This window comes from Heterodontus francisci, chromosome X, assembly GCF_036365525.1.
Source record: "Heterodontus francisci isolate sHetFra1 chromosome X, sHetFra1.hap1, whole genome shotgun sequence".
NCBI lineage: Eukaryota > Metazoa > Chordata > Chondrichthyes > Heterodontiformes > Heterodontidae > Heterodontus > Heterodontus francisci.
This window is the reverse complement of record NC_090421.1, coordinates 1,252,936-1,269,592: the sequence shown is the minus strand read 5'-3', so window position 1 is coordinate 1,269,592 and position 16,657 is coordinate 1,252,936. Positions and strand designations below refer to the sequence as shown.

General features: G+C 44.3%; 1 protein-coding gene across 6 annotated transcripts in view; it reads right to left on the bottom strand.

The window, feature by feature from the left end:
* Positions 1 to 16,657, bottom strand: part of LOC137358596 (signal transducer and activator of transcription 1-like) — a 71,277-nt gene that overhangs the window by 41,713 nt on the left and 12,907 nt on the right. For 3 of the 6 annotated variants that reach the window (XM_068024642.1, XM_068024643.1, XM_068024647.1), the window contains 2 exons: positions 8,224 to 8,355; positions 5,619 to 5,763 (listed from right to left, as the gene is read on the bottom strand). In XM_068024642.1, coding sequence (XP_067880743.1) covers positions 5,619 to 5,763; positions 8,224 to 8,354 — 276 coding nt within the window. In that variant the 5' untranslated portion in view covers position 8,355. Of the gene's footprint in view, positions 1 to 5,618; positions 5,764 to 8,223; positions 8,359 to 14,292; positions 14,315 to 16,657 lie in introns of those variants that run through there. The other 3 variants (XM_068024641.1, XM_068024644.1, XM_068024646.1) reach the window with 2 other exon arrangements.

Genomic DNA, 16,657 nt, shown 5'->3' with positions numbered 1-16,657 from the left:
ACAAAGCCCAGGCAACCCATCTCTTGCGCGCATACTGGTTACTCACTGGTTTGTCCTGTTTGAATTGCACAAGCCTGAAGCTTTGAAAAAGAGCTGTTCTTAGCGCTGTTGCCTCAGATAATTCCAAAATGAGGACACCAAGATTTGTTTGCATCAGCAATTTGATATATGTGCAACTTGATGGATACAAGGGTATAAACTTCATATGTGGCTTCTGAAGCAATGACCACAACTAGAGAGTGTTGAGACAAACCGGAATTGCAATATTGACAATGCAGTTTTTGATGCATTTTATATTTCAGATTCAGCAGTGGACATCGCATATTGTGCCATAGATCAGTGGGATATGGATTCAGGCCTATAATTCCCTACAAAGTTTCTGGGGGCGGAGGGGAAGGAAGGAAGAAAGAGACAGTCCGCCAGAATCAAGCACAATGCCCTCCCATCAAGTGAGGTTTAATGCCAGCAGGTCCTAGCTCATCATTTATTCCACAGAAGGCAGAGAGATCGAGAGGGATCCAGAACATTACTTCAAAGTAAAGCAGGTCAGTCAGACCAGAGACCCTACATTTATTTTTCACTAACTTAAAAATTTATAAGCTATTGCGAAGAATTTACTCAAAAGGGTATTAATTGTTTGGAATGGTCCAGATAAGCTAATAGGGACAAAAACATTAGGGCTTTGAAAATGCAGTTGAATGTTCAAGATTGAAGGCTCCTTTAAAATGCAGTGCCTTTTATAGGCAAACGCCGCAGCCATATTGCGCACAGCAAGATTCAAACAGCAATGAGCAGCTAAAATGTTTTTGATGGCCTTGTTTGAAAGGAATTCTGGCTGGGGCACTGGGAGAACTCCCTGTTCTTCAAATAGTGCCACAGGATCCTTTACATCCACTTAATGGGGGTCTCAATTTAACTTTCAAAAGGCGATACCTTGAAACAATATAGCACTCCCTCAGTATTGCACTGGAACAACAGCTGAGATTATATGCTCAAGTACTGAAATGAGGCTTTTGAAAAAAAATGTTTCCCTTTTGCGCTTCCTTCAGTTAGACTGGTGACCCAGAAATAAAAGTTCTCTATGAAGTTACAGCGGTGGCTTTTATAACCACTGTTGTCAGAGCAGAAAACACCAGCAATCTGTCCAAACTGGAACTACCATCAGCCAGTTTGAAAGGAACTTTTAAAACCTAAATCAGCTCTTTTTTTCCTCCCCCTCTTACGTACCAAACACTGCAAGACATTCTGATGAAAGGTCACAGACCTGAAACGTTAACTCTGCTTCTCTCTCCACAGATGCTGCCAGACCCGGAGTATTTCCAGCATTTCTTGTTTTATTGCAGATTTGCAACATCTGCAGTATTTTGTTTTTATTTTATTATATTGTGATATTTCAGTTTAGTCTTTGTTAAAGAGGTAAGCCATTGACAGAATGTAAAGATTTGGTAAAATACAGCGAAAACCACAACCAAACACAATAACTCTGTTTGAAAGGGACTACTCGTATACAAACACAAATTATCAAATTGGTGAACCAGCTCCCTCCTCCATTTCTTAATGCAAAGCACTCCATCAGATGGGATTTTGGCACAAGGTTATGGAAGAATGACCTGGTAGCATAGTGTAGAATGTAGGAGATAAGATCATAAGAAATATCAAATAAGAACACAGGAGATAGCAGATACATGTTTAATGTATCTTTTAATAACGAGTCCCTGGACATACTGTTTCAATATTTGATTACACAAATTCTAACAGTCTATACTACATGCAACCATGATATAACAGCAGTTCAAATGTGATTAAAGCACATTAGAATGTCTGCTTCCAAGAAAAAAAAAGACTGCTGCACAGCGGAGATTAAAATGAAAACACCCTTTCCTCTCCCACAATGATTCACCAGTATACGCAACAGTCTGCAATATATTTCACAAATACAACATATCTGGGGGTTGATAATGGTTCCACATAACACATTATTGCCTTGTAACAGTCCAGAATACGGTCATCTCACACATTGGGAATTACATGTGCAGGGTGGTATGGCACCAATGTTCAGGGATATGGAGTATGGCCAGCTCTCTTGCAAAATGGAGCTACACTGATGGCATCAGTCACAGTGGAGTCAAGCAAAAGTCAGAAATCCAATATAAAACACACACACTCACACTCATCAGTACAAAATCCTTCCCTTTGACAAAATATGAGTGAGTATTAAGAACATTGGGTAGATATACCATCCTATGTTGGTAGTGAGGCAGAGAGACCAGGAAGCCCCAGATGCTCTCCCTTACCTGTTGTGTTCCTGAATGTTCTCATGTGACCCCTGCTAAAACATATGCGAGTGGGGGTGTCGTGTGAGGGCAAATTAGCTTGGAATATATGGGGGTGGGGGAAATGAGAGGTTAAGAAAAAGACTATTTCAACAAAAAACCCCTACGAAAATCCATGATGTATTTATTTTGTTCTTAAGCAACAAGATTTCAGCATTCACAATACTCACTTCCTATTTCTCATGGATGGCACTTCCTGTTTCAACAATGAATTAGACTGAGAATTCTCCATTTCCCCACGTGTGTGTTTTACCCAAGACAGAGAGATCGGACAATTTAGTTTAAAAAAAAACATTTAGTTCACTTTGTACTGACTGGTTCCTCTGCTTCTCACAACCAGTCCGACAATAATTATACTGTCAGTTTCTGTTACAAGTGTCGCTATTGGTCGTGCACTGGTCACTCCAACTTTTCAATACTAATTGCGTTCTCATCATGCACCTCTTCAGTGCCAGAATCACTTTTACCTCAATTTCTTACAAGTGTCCACTTCAAATTACTTAAATTACAATTTTGAAAACAAAATAAAAAAGGGACTGGATGTTGCAATGTCAGAACACTTCCTTCACCTCTGGGGCCAGAGTTTCAATCCAACCAGACGGACAGGTATAATCTCAGTCTTAGCCTCATGGTTCCAAGGACCCGCTTGTGAAATGAATTTAAGTAGCCTGGATCCTAAACAGAGTCAGAGCTTACAACACAAAAGCATAATGTGGCACCAAAACAGCAGCTTAGAGGTCACAAGAATAAAAGTAGCTTATTTACCGGTTAAATAATGTGTGCGCAATTTTCTTGTTCATCAGCCAGAAGAATATTAGTGCTAAGGAATGAACACTGTCAAGCATCAACTTCAAGGATTCCAAGATCACAAACAGCAGAACTCCCTCTACTCTGCCAACCACGTGCCTCAGTCCCAACTTCAAAAAAAGTTCTCTTTAAATGAATCAATGTAACATCTAGCATTTCTCACAGTAGCCATCCTGTCGCCTCAGAGTCTTGCAACTCGTGCAATATTTGGGGAAATTTTATGCTGCGAACCCACTACCCATGTCTAGTAGGAACTAGATTAAAACTGCCCAAATATTTCATATAGAATCATTGACAGGAAACTTTTACCCCATCAGTTTAGATTTGGGGTTCAAACCCAACCCAAAGATCATGTCGAACCCACCACACCACCTAGTTTCTCTTCAAGGTGGTGTTGCTACATATTACTGTGGTAATTTGAGCTTCATTCTACAGCTAATAGGAAGGGAAAGTTAACCAAGACCACTCTCGTGCATCTTCTGGTGACTGATCAGAGCAACAGTCAGAGGCTTGGGAGCAGAATTGATACAAAGTAAATAAGGCTGAGGATGTAAGCGTAAAACAAAACTACAATACCTTCTGAAGTTCCCAGCATCCAGTCACTAATGAAGACTGACAAAGTTAGCTCAGGACCTACAACTGTAGTTGCACTTAATTCTCTCCTCCCACTTTCACCCCTTCCCTCCTGAGGTATAGTTCCATGTATCTCGGGTACCACATTTAAAGTAGCCATTCCTAATGGGCAAATATAGAACAGTATTGACAGGCTATTCAATCACAGCTGAGTGTGACCTGGTTCTTGCTGGAACTCCAATACAGGCCAGGAAAATAGCATTCAAAAGCACTAATTCCTGGCTGAATTCTCCCATCTTTTGCCCAGGGGCATGGAGGCCAATTAGAATACTCTTACCAACACTGAGGCAAGTTGCAGCACCCCCAAAAAGATCAATACCAGCTGAAATCAGCTAACACAGACCAGAAATCAGACCTACAATCTTGCTGATCTGTATGGTGCAGCTAGAGGCGAGACACTCAGCCATCAGGTGGGCTCCATGGTACTTCAAGTGGTTGTATTACCAGAAACCAAAAGAAAAGATCTGTGTGTTTATTCAGTCCTTACAGACACGTGGTCTCATCTTTGCAGATCCAACAAACTATCTGCAAGACTTGATACAACAAGGGATAATTAAGAATGCATAATTAAGACTCCAACATCTGCCAGAGGGAGGGAACCATCAACAGGAAGAATCACATCTGGGCTGACTCTGGCACTTTCCATTAGCCAGCTGCAAGGCTGCTGCTTGTAGCCTGGGCACAGGCCTTACATTCCATTTTCTTGGCTGAAAAAGAGTCAGGTAAGCAAATGGGATACAAATGCAAAATTGAATAAAAAAGGAATGGAGGGTGGGAGAATCTGGCTCAAACATGTTCTTGAAAGAATAGTTTCAGCACCCAGTCATATACCTCAGCTAATCCCATTCCACGTTAAGTTGGCTGATTGCAGCCCAGGTGACAATTGGGGCACTATGACTGGCCTGGGAATAGGAAGAGAAAAAAGTCAGTGTTCAGTCTAGGTTTCCATCCAGCATCTACAGCCAGAAAATCACAAGGGTGTCGAGCTCAGATAGATTAACCAGACTGATTCCTGGGATGGTGGGACTGACGTATGAGGAGAGATTGAGTCGGTTAGGATTATATTCGCTGGAGTTCAGAAGAGTGAGGGGGGAATCTCATAAAAACCTATAAAATTCTAACAGGACTTGACAGGGTAGATGCAGGAAGGATGTTCCCAATGGTGGGGGAGTCCAGAACCAGGGGTCATAGTCTAAGGATACGGGTTAAACCTTTCAGGACTGAAATGTGGAGAAATTTCTTCACCCAGAGAGTGGTGAGCCTGTGGAATTCGCTACCATACAAAGCAGTTGAGGCCAAAACATTTTATGGTTTCAAGAAGGAGTTAGATATAGCTCTTGGGTCCAAAGGGATCAAAGTGTATGGGGTGAAAGTGGAAACAGGCTACTGAGTTGGATGATCAGCCATGATCATAATGAATGGCGGAGCAGGCTCGAGGGGCTGAATGGCCTACTCCTGCTCCTATTTTCTATGTTTCTATTCAGTCTTAGCTGTGAAGTGCCTGTCCCAATCAAATAACCTATCAATATTCACTGTCTGAGTAACCATTCTTGGTATGTGAGCCAAGACAAAGTACTGGAGGACAACCAAGGTGAGTGGAAGAGCAACCCAGTGGGAATCAACACCTTCAAGAAAAGAGGGAGCGGAAAGTGGTGAATGAAAAAAAAAAATCAGGAAGAAAAAACACTTGGAAGAAAAAGTACCTGCACATGCCAAAACACTTCTTTTCTAGCACAGTAGCTAAAAACAACTTCTCAGTATCATTCTGTTCCTGATGACAAGACAGCAGCCAGTTTGAATTATACAGTAAATATAAGCAGTTGTAGAATTTAGGCTGAACAATACCTGCATATTTTGCCTGTATCTCTTAAAATTGTGCTGACATACAAACTTCTTCTCTTGTATAAAGCGGCTGTACTGAATGTTGATTTGGTCCAACAGATTTTGGTAGTGGATGGTGGCCAGTGAGTAATTTGTTTTAGCCTTCTCCCTAGAAATATAATAAAAGCACACATTTTGCTCCATTTGAAAATTGCATGCACCGATCAACCACATGGCTTTGTTTTTTCCAGCAATCTTTGTCTCCCTTCTTGTCATGGGCCATCCCTCATTTAAGAACATGGGTAGTCAACTCTGCCAGGATTTGCCTCCTTCTGCTGTTTTTGAGAGCTGGAGGCTATTTGCCCATCATGCCTAGATTGTGAACCTAGGTCCCATCACTGCGAAGTACATGCTGGAGTTTGATGAGATGGCTCCACAATCAGGACCATTTTGGGGTGGGGTGGGGGGGGGGGGGGGGGGAAAGAGGGGGGGAGGTGGAAATTTAATCATTGACTTGAGAATTCAACCCCGACAAATTTCTGCTTTACTTCGCTCATCTCTCGTCGGTGGTGACTGACAGCCTGTCAATACGTCACCAAGATCCCACTCCATGTGAAACCAGGAACTGAGTGATCGCGGCAATAACATGCAGCTCGGTTGAGCCCCCTGCCACTGCTCACTGTGAGCTGAAAATGAGGAATGGCCACTTGCGTAAAAAGGCCTGTGGCATCCAAAGAGCTGTACCCCAGTGCGAGTTAGCACCTGCAGGAGAAGAGGTAGGGTTGGGGTGGGGTGGGAGAAAAAAAGGGAAGTAATTTTAAATTTAAAAAAAAAATTTAAAAGAATTTAAAGAAAATTGGGATAAGTAGAAATACTCAGTCAGCAGTCTGAACACAGTCAGCCAGGTATGTTCAGGCTAATAACCAGTTTTAACCACATTGTCAACGAGTGTGGAGTTAGCATAGTACACACAATGGATTCATTTATATTTATAAATGACTAAAGTATTTAATATTTACTGCCCACAGATCTCCCAGGATGATTGGCTGTGCTCTGATCATATGCTCTGACAACACATTCCACATCTGCTGTCAACAAATGCTGCCTAGGGCCACTCATCCTCCAAGTTTCCCTGGGCTCAACTCTTCCCAAGAGAGCCCAGCTAAAATTTTTTTTTAAAAATGTGGGGAGAATCTCCAAGCACAGACTCGCACGCTAGTGCCATCTGGTACCAATGTGCAGGCTCAAGCATGTTTTGTGCAGTCTATAGAACTGCAGGCAGAAAATTTCCAATGTATCTGGATATCATCCTAAACATCTTAGTAGTTCTTGGCCTCTTGTAATAAATTGCTGCAACATATGCATTGGTCGCAGGCATGGCACCACAGTAGTGGCATGCAGGTTTGGAGTCATATTCTCCCCAGAGTTCCTTGTTCCTGCCAGGCTTCGAAAGGTGTGTGGGGGGGGGGGGGGGGGGGGGGGGGGAAGAAAAAAAAGAGCGTGGTCAGGAAAAAAAAACACTAACTTCTGCACCCCTGAGGGGAGGGAGAGAGGTCAGTCACTGAGACCAAATGCCTGTGCACATATCCAGAGACATATTTAGCTGCTGATGAGTTTGGAATGAATATCTGTTGCGGACGAATACTGAAAGAAAAAAAAGGACACAGAATCTGGACTTCAGACTTATAGCCAGAAATTCATTCCATAGCTCTCAGCTGTATTCCAACTGTGCTTTCTGTGGAATCTATATCAACCGTCTGAAATATTTGTTTTGGCTGAGCAACAACTCAGTCATTTGGATGTGATGCAAATGCCATGGATTTCATTAAGTGATAGTGGGCAAAGGATTCTTGTAGCACATTGTAAATGGATATTCATTGTGACTCATTTGGTACAACCTCAGCGGCTGCATTTTTGAGCTCAATTTTGTCAATACAATTTCCAACTCAACTGCCAAACATTATCTGGACTAAAGTGGAAAGAAAGCAACTTGCCCCCATACGTCTGTTAAAGCTACACTACCCTGTAAACAAACGTCAGAAAAGGATAAGAGCCCCTTAATTTATTTTCTTCTATCCGGGGAATTGCCCAAACCAGACTGACTAGCTAAGACTGCTAACTTGCAGGGTTGCATTCCATCACCTTGCCAACTGCTAAAAGTTATGTTTTACGCTGCACTTCATCTAATGCAATTTATTAGAATTCAACAAGTTCAGAAGGCCAATCTTCCAGTCCTTCCACTATAGCTTTTTTGATGCCCACCTGAACAGGCAGGTAAAAAGGTTAGTTTATGCATTTTAATTACAACACCTCTGACAATGTGGCAATTCTCCAACACTATACTGGAGTATCTGCCTAGATCCGGAACTCAAACCCTAACTAGAGTGGAACTCCAACCCATGGAGGACCCGAGTCAAGAGCACAACCTAACAATTGAAACACTTTTAAAAAACAAATTCGACAAGAGTTCCCGATCACAAGCGTGCCAGAGCAGAGGCCAGGCAAATCTACACAAGAGACTAAAGGGAGAGAGAAAAAAAAAAGAGTGCAGGTGAAGTACACAACACAGGAAAAGCAGTGTAGTGTTCATTTAAATAGAAATGGTGGTTTCTTCTATGATTTAACATACCAGTCTTGAGTTTCAATCCAATGAGCAAGATATTCCCGAACAGCCATGGGAAAGTTTTCATCCTGATACAGATCATCCAGCTGCTCCAAGTACTTTGTATCCTGTTGCTTTAGGGCTTCCCACTGACTCATACTGCTGGAAAAAAATGTTTGCATCAACCAAGGATCATCTCCATTAAGTCATATACCCTATAGAATTTTGCAGCACTACCATAACGTCTCCTTTTGGCTGGAAAAGTGTTTTTTGGCCTCATCAGGACAAGTAACATTAGTACTGCAGAACAGCAACACCAAACGTCAACATTGAGCGCACCAGGTAAGGTATAGCACGGGCTGGATACAAAGCACAGCTGCTTCTACACTGCTGCAATGCACCTTCACCCCCAACTTCAAGAGTGCCCCCTCTTGAATTTATAGGACACCTCTCTTTCCTTCCTCACACCGCCCTCAGTGTGGACTTCGAGTGCGACTGCCAATTTACTGAACTATGGGCTGTTTTGTGCTCAAGACTTGAGCCCATAATGAATCAGGTTGGGACTGCCCCAACACTAGTTTCACATAAGACACTTTCATCCTTCAATCTATTAGTTTAGAGTGGATTCAAATCCAAATCTCAGAAGTAAAACAACATCTCAACTGTAACAAAAAGTGCTAGGAATACTCAGTAGGTCTGGCAGCATCTGTGGAGAGAGAAGCAAAGATAATGTTTCAGGTCTGTGACCTTTCATCAGAACATTCCAACTGTAGCCCAGCCAGCCACCACAATTCAAGATCTGTCTTACATCTTCTGTTTCTCTGTATCCTATACTGTCTTCAATCTTGCGTACAACCAAACTACTTCCTTAAAAGAAACAGAAACCCTTCCCACCTCCCTTTCACTTGCTTAAAACCTATTACATCTCTAACTTTTCCCAGTTCTAGATTAGATTAGAGATACAGCACTGAAACAGGCCCTTCGGCCCACCGAGTCTGTGCCGACCATCAACCACCCATTTATACTAATCCTACACTAATCCCATATTCCTACCAAACATCCCCACCTGTCCCTATATTTCCCTACCACCTGCCTATACTAGTGACAATTTATAATGGCCAATTTACCTATCAACCTGCAAGTCTTTTGTTGGAAAGGCCATCGACCTGAAATGTTAGCATCTGTGGAAAGAGGAACAGAGTTGTCAGACTTGCTGAGTATTTCTAGCACTTTGAGTTTATCCAAACCCCTCCCTCCTGTAATAAAAACAGTCCCTGGAACCACCCACTAGGAAGATAAAATCTCAGCTGTTGTGGCAGTCTCCTCCTTTAGCATAAAATCAAATAAGGTCTCCTGACTCTGTTACAGCCTGTATTCAAACCCTGATATTTAATGATCAGTGACTCAACCAAAGAAGTCAGCCAGAGCTCTAAGTTACCCAATGATTTATAGGCAAGTGCACGTGTAAAGCCTGGCTTGGGTATAAAATTAAAACCGACCCAGGCCCGACAACAGCCAACCCGAAGCCCACCCAGTCCAGAATCCTTTAATTTTTTTTTTTTAAATGCCCGGCCCGATCCAGACCCATATAGTCGGGTTTGGTCGGGTAGCCAGGCTTTACTGCAGAATGCAGAGTCCGGACAGCACATTTCCCACTTTGACGTCCTGAATGTTCATTTGAAGATTACTTCCTGGAGCAAGGCAGCACTGTCCACGTCCAGCCCGATCCAACCCGAGCCCAAATGCTGGACCTGGAAGAGAGACCCGACCCAAACTAGACACTGGTCGTCGGGTCTGGGCGGGGTTAGGTAGCAACGCTTTACACATGTGGCATCAGGCTTGGCTGTGATGTCTGCCATAGTTAAATAGCTCACTGCTACTCACATGAAAAATAATGTTAAGGCAGCTGCCAGCACCTATAGAATTCTATCTCAATATGAATCAATACATTCAAGAGGGGAGAAAATTGATTTATATATAAAAAAGCAAACCAGTCAGGATCATATTCACGACCCAGTCAGAATACTTCAACTCCCACACATCTAAACTACGGGATCATTCTGCACTTGCACTAACACTCAAGCTTTACCCTCCAACAACAAACACAATTTTAGGACCCTTGCTACTGTACAACCATTCACCTTGGACTGAGGTGCCCAATACCATCTCCCAAAAGAATAAGCACCATTGTTTTCATTGAAAAATGCACATTTGCAAATATTGCCCAATAACAAAATTATAATCACAATTAAAGTGACACATTGCTCAACTTCCTCAAAGCTTTGCTTCTGCCCCCACCCCTACTCCACACAAAGACTGTGACCCTCTATATGAGAAATACTAAACAAAACAGCTACGACAGACATATGAACACAAACACTATGGCTACAAGAGCAGATCAGAGGCTGGGAATCCTGCAGTAACTCACCTCCTGACTCTCCAATACCTGTCCACCATTTGCAAGGTACAAGTCAGGAGTGTGATGGAATACGCTCCACTTGCCTGGATGGGTGCAGCTTCAACAACACTCAAGAAGCTCGACACCATCCAGGACAAAGCAGCCCGCTTGACTGGCACCCCATCCATCATCTTTAACATTCACTCCCTCCACCACCGACACACAGTGGCAGCAGTGTGTACCATCTACAAGATGCACTGCAGCAACTCACCAAGGCTCCTTAGACAGCACCTTCCAAACCCACGACCTCTACCAACTAGAAGGGCAGCAGATGCATGGGAACACCACCACCTGCAAGTTCCCCTCCAAGCCACACACCATCCCGACTTGGAACTTCGCTGTCGCTGGGTCAAAATCCTGGAACTCCCTTCCTAACAGCACTGTGGGTGTAACTACCCCACATGGACTGCAGCGGTTCAAGAAGGCAGCTCACCACCACCTTCTCAAGGGCAATAAATGCTGGCTAGCCAATGATGCCCACATCCCATGAATGAATAAAACAAAAAACTGCTCATCTCTGCACCAGCTGATGGGTTAGGAAATATTCCCCTACAAAGTAGCAGGGATAGGGGAAAGTCAGCCTGCTGTGATATGTACCACATGGTGCACTGCAATGAACAACAGAAACTCAAATTTAAAACTCAAAACTCTCCTGTTCATAATCTAATGCAACTTTCTGGCATGGGCTTAAATGGGCTGAATGACATTATGGTACAGAAAGAGGCCAATGACAAAAATACAAGTACCCCTTTTTAAAAGGGAAATCATTTTTGGGATGGGAGCATCACTGGCAAGGCCAGCATCTACTGCCCATCTCGAATTGCCCTTGTGGTGGTGGTGAGCTGCCTTCTTGAACCACTGCAGTCTGTGTGGTGTAGGTACACCCACAGTGCTGTTAGGGAGGGAGTTTCAAGATTTTGACTCAGATGATGAAGGAATGCAGATGCATGTCCAAGTCAGGATGGTGTGTGATTTGGAGGGGAACCTGGAGGTGGTGATGTTCCCATGCATCTATTAGAATTAGAACATTACAGCGCAGTACAGGCCCTTCGGCCCTCGATGTTGCGCCGACCTGTGAAACCATCTGACCTACACTATTCCATTTTCATCCATATGTCTATCCAATGACCACTTAAATGCCCTTAAAGTTGGCGAGTCTACTACTGTTGCAGGCAGGGCGTTCCATGCCCCTACTACTCTGAGTAAAGTAGGGAAACTACCTCTGACATCTGTCCTATATCTATCACCCCTCAACTTAAAGCTATGTCCCCTCGTGTTTGCCATCACCATCCAAGGAAAAAGACTCTCACTATCCACCCTATCTAACCCTCTGATTATCTTATATGTCTCTGTTAAGTCACCTCTCCTCCTCCTCCTCTCCAACGAAAACAACCTCAAGTCCCTCAGCCTTTCCTCGTAAGACCTTCCCTCCATACCAGGCAACATCCTAGTAAATCTCCTCTGCACCCTTTCCATAGCTTCCACACCCTTCCTATAATGCAGTGACCAGAACGGCACGCAATACTCCAGGTGCGGTCTCACCAGAGTTTTGTACAGCTGCAGCATGACCTCGTGGCTCCGAAACTCGATCCCCCTACTAATAAAAGCTAACACACCATATGCCTTCTTAACAGCCCTATTAACCTGGGTGGCAACCTTCAGGGATTTATGTACCTGGACACCAAGATCTCTCTGCTCATCTACACTACCAAGAATCTTCCCATTAGCCCAGTACTCTGCATTCCTGTTACTCCTTCCAAAGTGAATCACCTCGCACTTTTCCGCATTAAACTCATTTGCCATCTCTCAGCCCAGCTCTGCAGCCTATCTATGTCCCTCTGTACCCTACAATATCCTCCGGCACTATCCACAACTCCACCGACCTTAGTGTCATCCGCAAATTTACTAACCCACCCTTCCACATCCTCTTCCAGGTCATTTATAAAAATGACAAACAGCAGTGGCCCCAAAACAGATCCTTGCAGTACACCACTAGTAACTAAACTCCAGGATGAACATTTGCCATCAACCACCACCTTCTTTCAGCTAGCCAATTTCTGATCCAAAGCTCTAAATCACCTTCAACCCCATACTTCCGTATTTTCTGCAATAGCCTACCGTGGGGAACCTTATCAAATGCCTTACTGAAATCCATATACACCACATCCACTGCTTTACCCTCATCCACCTGTTTGGTCACCTTCTCGAAAAACTCAATAAGGTTTGTGAGGCACGACCTACCCGTCACAAAACCGTGCTGACTATCGCTAATGAACTTATTCTTTTCAAGATGATTATAAATCCTGTCTCTTATAACCTTTTCCAACATTTTACCCACAACCGAAGTAAGGCTCACAGGTCTATAATTACCAGGGCTGTCTCTACTCCCCTTCTTGAACAAGGGGACAACATTTGCTATCCTCCAGTCTTCCGGCACTATTCCTGTCGACAATGACGACATAAAGATCAAGGACAAAGCCTCTGCAATCTCCTCCCTAGCTTCCCAGAGAATCCTAGGATAAATCCCATCTGGCCCAGGGGACTTATCTATTTTCACACTTTCCAAAATTGATAACACCTCCTCCTTGTGAACCTCAATCCCATCTAGCCTAGTAGCCTGAATCTCAGTATTCTCCTCGACAACATTTTCTTTCTCTACTGTAAATACTGACGCAAAATATTCATTTAATGCTTCCCCTATCTCCTCTGATTCCACACACAACTTCCCACTACTATCCTTGATTGGCCCTAATCTAACTCTAGTCATTCTTTTATTCCTGATATACCTATAGAAAGCCTTAGGGTTTTCCCTGATCCTATCCGCCAATGACTTCTCGTGTCCTCTCCTTGCTCTTCCTAGTTCTCCCTTTAGATCCTTCCTGGCTAGCTTGTAACTCTCAAGCGCCCTAACTGAGCCTTCACGTCTCATCCTAACATAAGTCTTCTTCTTCCTCTTGACAAGCGCTTCAACTTCTTTAGTAAACCACGGCTCCCTCGCTCGACAACTTCCTCCCTGCCTCACAGGTACATACTTATCAAGGACACGCAGTAGCTGCTCCTTGAATAAGCTCCACATTTCGATTGTTCCCATCCCCTGCAGTTTCCTTCCCCAGCCTACGCATCCTAAATCTTGCCTAATCGCATCATAATTTCCTTTCCCCCAGCTATAATTTTTGCCCTGCGGTATATACCTGTCCCTGCCCATCGCTAAGGTAAACCTAACCGAATTGTGATCACTATCTACTGCCCTTGTCCTTCTAGGTGGTGGAAGTTGCAAGTTTGGGAAATGCTGCAGTATTACTTATAGATGGTACACACTACAGCCATGGTGCACCAGTGGTCAAGGGAATGGTTGTTTAGGCTACTGGGTGGAGTGCGCATCAAACAGACTGCTTTATCCTGGATGTGCTGTTCGAGCTGCATCCATCCAAACAAGGGCAGCGTGTTCCCTACCCCCACCACTACCTCCAATTAACACATTGCTAAAGTCAGCATTTTTATGGCCCCAAGAACCTTCGGGTTGGTAGCAGCACAGGCTTTTTCCCCTCCCCACATTTACAACAGTGGTTCTGGTTATGCAAATATAAATACAGACACACCCCACCCAACAGAAGGCAACAGGAGGCCACTATACAAACCAGTTTTGCTTAGAACTTCACTCGGCCAAAACCAGATACTTGCATCAGTTCTTAAAAACTCATAAGCCTGCATCAAAAAAAAAATCATTTTCAAGTTAAATCTTCCAGAAGAATGAAGAGCTGGCAGGCAATTTTAAACCTTGAAGTGAACAGGACAGGTCAAAGAACAAGTGGCAAAATACTGCAAATGCAGGAAATCAAATAAAAACTGGAAATGCTGGAAAAACTCAAAACATCAGGCAGGAGCTGTGGAGGAGGGTAGAGTCAACATTTCAACTCTCTGACCCTTTGTCCTATTCTACAGAGTTCTCCCAATTACTTCAAAAGTATTTCCAAAACAGCCCAACTTCTTGCGCCCAGCAAAGTCGGACTTCCTGTTGTTCAACACATTGCTTGCCTTTAGTCCACAACTGTTAGACATGTTGGAGTGTTTGAATATCAACTCTGAACAATCAGATAACCACAATATAACTGGTTGATGGGACAATGTGCTGTCTGGGCATAAGAGATATGGAGCCTGCAGATAGCTGCTGAGTGAAGATTTGAGTTCTGTTCCAGAAATTATATCAGCTGCAGGGAATGCTTGTGCAAGGAAATATGTGGCTGGAATGGACATTACTGAATAATTAATGTATAACCACAGTGCTTGCTAATTAATAGTATAGCAAGAGTACAGGATTATTTTGGAGTGAACTGGAGCAAAATTTGATTAGGAATAGTCGGCATGGCTTTGTTAGAGGGAGGTCATGCCTAACACCACTGCTGCTGGCGACGTCCAGGCTGGTCATCCTAGGCAGTGACTTCAACTGCATCATCGATGCAGCTGGACAATCCGGCAGAGATGACAGCAAACTGGACGCTACGTCCAGATTCCTAATGGAAACAGTAAAAGATGCCAAGCTGCACGACGTCTTCAGCAAACCTGCAGATGGAGCACAGCATAGAAACACATGGTCAAGACCAGACGGGTCTGCCCGTTCCAGGATTGACTTCCTGTTTGTGTCCCATGCGGTCACAGTCAGATCCACCGACGTCAAGCCAGTGTTCTTCTCTGACCACTGTCACTTACAGCACGACCAGTGGGTTGGTAGGGGGGCATGGAAGCTCAATGCTACACTGCTAACCCCAGAGAACGTTGAGGAACTCAAAAGGGATTACAAAAGGTTGGAAAACCGTGAAACCCCTCTTCGAGTCTCCAGTGCACTGGTGGGAAGCGATCAAGGAGATCAAGAGGTTCTTTATCCTCAAAAGGTGTTCAGAGGGCGAGACACACACAGAGGGAAATGTCCTTACTCCAGAAAAGAATGCAGAATCAGCTTTGACTGCAGTCGATGGGGGGGGGGGGGGGAAAGAGAAAAAAAAGAGGGGTCGAGGTCAAGGAGGATCTCCAAGAGGTGAAGAGCCAGCAGGCCTAGCTCTTTGCCACCGAGGCCTCCAAGATCATCTTCCGGCCCAGAGTCCGCTCCATCGAGCGGGATGAGACGTGCTCGCGTTACTTCTTCCAAAAAGGTACACAAAGAGAGCTCTTATCAGCAGCCTGAAGGAAGAGGATGACTCGGTAATGTCTTCGCAGTCCGACATACTAAGGATCAGCAAATCCTTTTATGCTGGGCTGTACGACGTGAAGCCCACAGAAAGCAAGGTCTCCCAGTCCTTCTTGTCATCCATCACAGAGGTCTTAGATGACAGCATGCAAGACAGTCTGGACAAACTGCTAACTCTGGACGAGCTGACAAAGGCCGTCAGGTCCTTCGAGACGATGTAAAACTCCCGGAAGCGATGGCTTAACGGTCGAGTTGTATTCGGCCCTGTGGGACTGGGTCGGCCCGGACCTGCTGGAAGTATACGAGAGTATGGTTCTGACCGGCAGCATGTCAGAATCCATGAGGAAAGGCATCATCACCCTCATCTACAAGCGGAAGGGGGAAGAGGGCGGAAATCAGAAATTGACGGCCCATCTCACTGCTTAATGTAGACTACTAAATTCTGTCCAAAGTCAATCGCCAGTCGTGTCAAGTCTGCTCTGGAGTTGGTGATTTACCCAGATCAGACCTGCACTGTACCCGGCAGGAAGATCTCAGTCTCTCCTTACTCAGGGATACAATCAATCAATGACCGATGTACGGGACAGGAGGGTGGACACCTACCTCATCAGCCTGGACCAGGAGAAGGCTTTTGACAGGATATCGCACACGTACATGATGGATGTGCTTTCCAAAATGGGGTTTGGGGAGGGAATCCGCAATTGGATCAAACTGCTCTACACAAACATCAGTAGCGCAGTCTCAATCAATGGGTGGGAATCAGAAAGTTTCCCGATCCAATCTGGCGTCAGACAGGGCTGGCCTCTCTCCCCTGTATTGAA